The sequence below is a fragment of the Austrofundulus limnaeus genome, unplaced genomic scaffold (assembly GCF_001266775.1).
Source record: "Austrofundulus limnaeus strain Quisiro unplaced genomic scaffold, Austrofundulus_limnaeus-1.0 Scaffold1944, whole genome shotgun sequence".
In the NCBI taxonomy this organism is placed as follows: Eukaryota; Metazoa; Chordata; class Actinopteri; order Cyprinodontiformes; family Rivulidae; genus Austrofundulus; species Austrofundulus limnaeus.
In genome coordinates, this window is record NW_013954346.1 from 3,685 (window position 1) to 4,912 (window position 1,228).

At 36.7% G+C, this 1,228-nt stretch overlaps 1 protein-coding gene across 1 annotated transcript in view; it reads left to right on the plus strand.

The window, feature by feature from the left end:
* Window positions 1-508: 508 nt before the first annotated feature.
* LOC106536714 (receptor-type tyrosine-protein phosphatase beta) overlaps window positions 509-1,228 on the plus strand; it is a gene marked incomplete at its 5' end in the record, with an annotated part of 28,415 nt that continues 27,695 nt past the window's right edge. The window contains 1 exon segment of the mRNA XM_014034031.1: window positions 509-775. Coding sequence (XP_013889485.1) covers window positions 509-775 — 267 coding nt within the window.

Here is a 1,228-nt window from a genome sequence, read left to right on the forward strand (position 1 = left end):
TTTTACAAACATTTCTAATCCCTTCAGATTACAACAACTTTCCGTCTTCACAAAATGTGATTGGATGTTCAAATTTCATATTTATTTAACAATTTCACTTTGAATATTTTTTAAACAAATTAATTGGATTTTTATAATAATTTTCCAGATTATTCCATAATCTTATTCCTCTGACTGAAGTACATCTGTCCTTTAAATTTGTTTGAATTTTCATTTTTACAAACATTTCTAATCCCTTCAGATTACAACAACTTTCCGTCTTAAATAAATGTAATTGTATGTTTAATGAGCCTTATACAGAACCTGTAAAATATTAAAACTAATAATCTGAACTGATAAAATCATATATCTGATGGTGACTGTAGTGATTTCTGCTGATCATTCTTAACGTGTCTCTTCTGTAAAATAAAGTATAATTTTTAATAATTCTCCTGTGAAGAACCGGTTTTATAAATCTGGACCTGTTGACCTGTTGACCTGTTGACCTGTTGACCTGTTGTCCCGTCAGCTCCAGCTGCGGTCTCCCAGGTGACCGTGACTAACGGCGGTAAATCCGACGCGCTCCACGTGTCGTGGCGTCCTGCGGCGGGCGTGGTGGACAGCTACCTGGTCCGTCTTCTGGACGGGAAGAGGGCGGTCCACGTGCTGGTGGTSTCCAGCTCCTCCCCGGCTGAGTGCTCCTTCAGCTCGCTGGTTCCTGGACGCCTGTACTCCGTCACCATAGTAACCAGAAGCAGTGGGCACGAGAACACCACGGTGGTCCAGGCTCGAACACGTGAGAAGATCCTGGATTTGTTTTTGTTTGTTTAAATGTTTTATTTTTTATGAAAGAGATTCTTCTGTTTTACAGAACCTGCAACGGTCCAGAATCCAACAGCTGTTCACTCTGCAAGAGACGACTTCCTGAAGGTCAAATATATAATAAACAGTTTATTTAATAACATTTAACATTTAAATAAGACTTAATGTGATCAATCATCTGTTCACTGTGAGAGAGACAACTTCCTGAAGGTCAAATATATAATATAAAGTTTACTTTAATATTTAAAATAATAATAATAATGCTTACTGTCAGCTGATTATTGTTTATCTGATCAGCTGATTATTGTTTATCTGATCAGCTGATTATTGTTTATCTGATCAGCTGATTATTGTTTATCTGATCAGCTGATTATTGTTTATCTGATCAGCTGATTATTGTTTATCTGATCAGCTGATTATTGTTTAT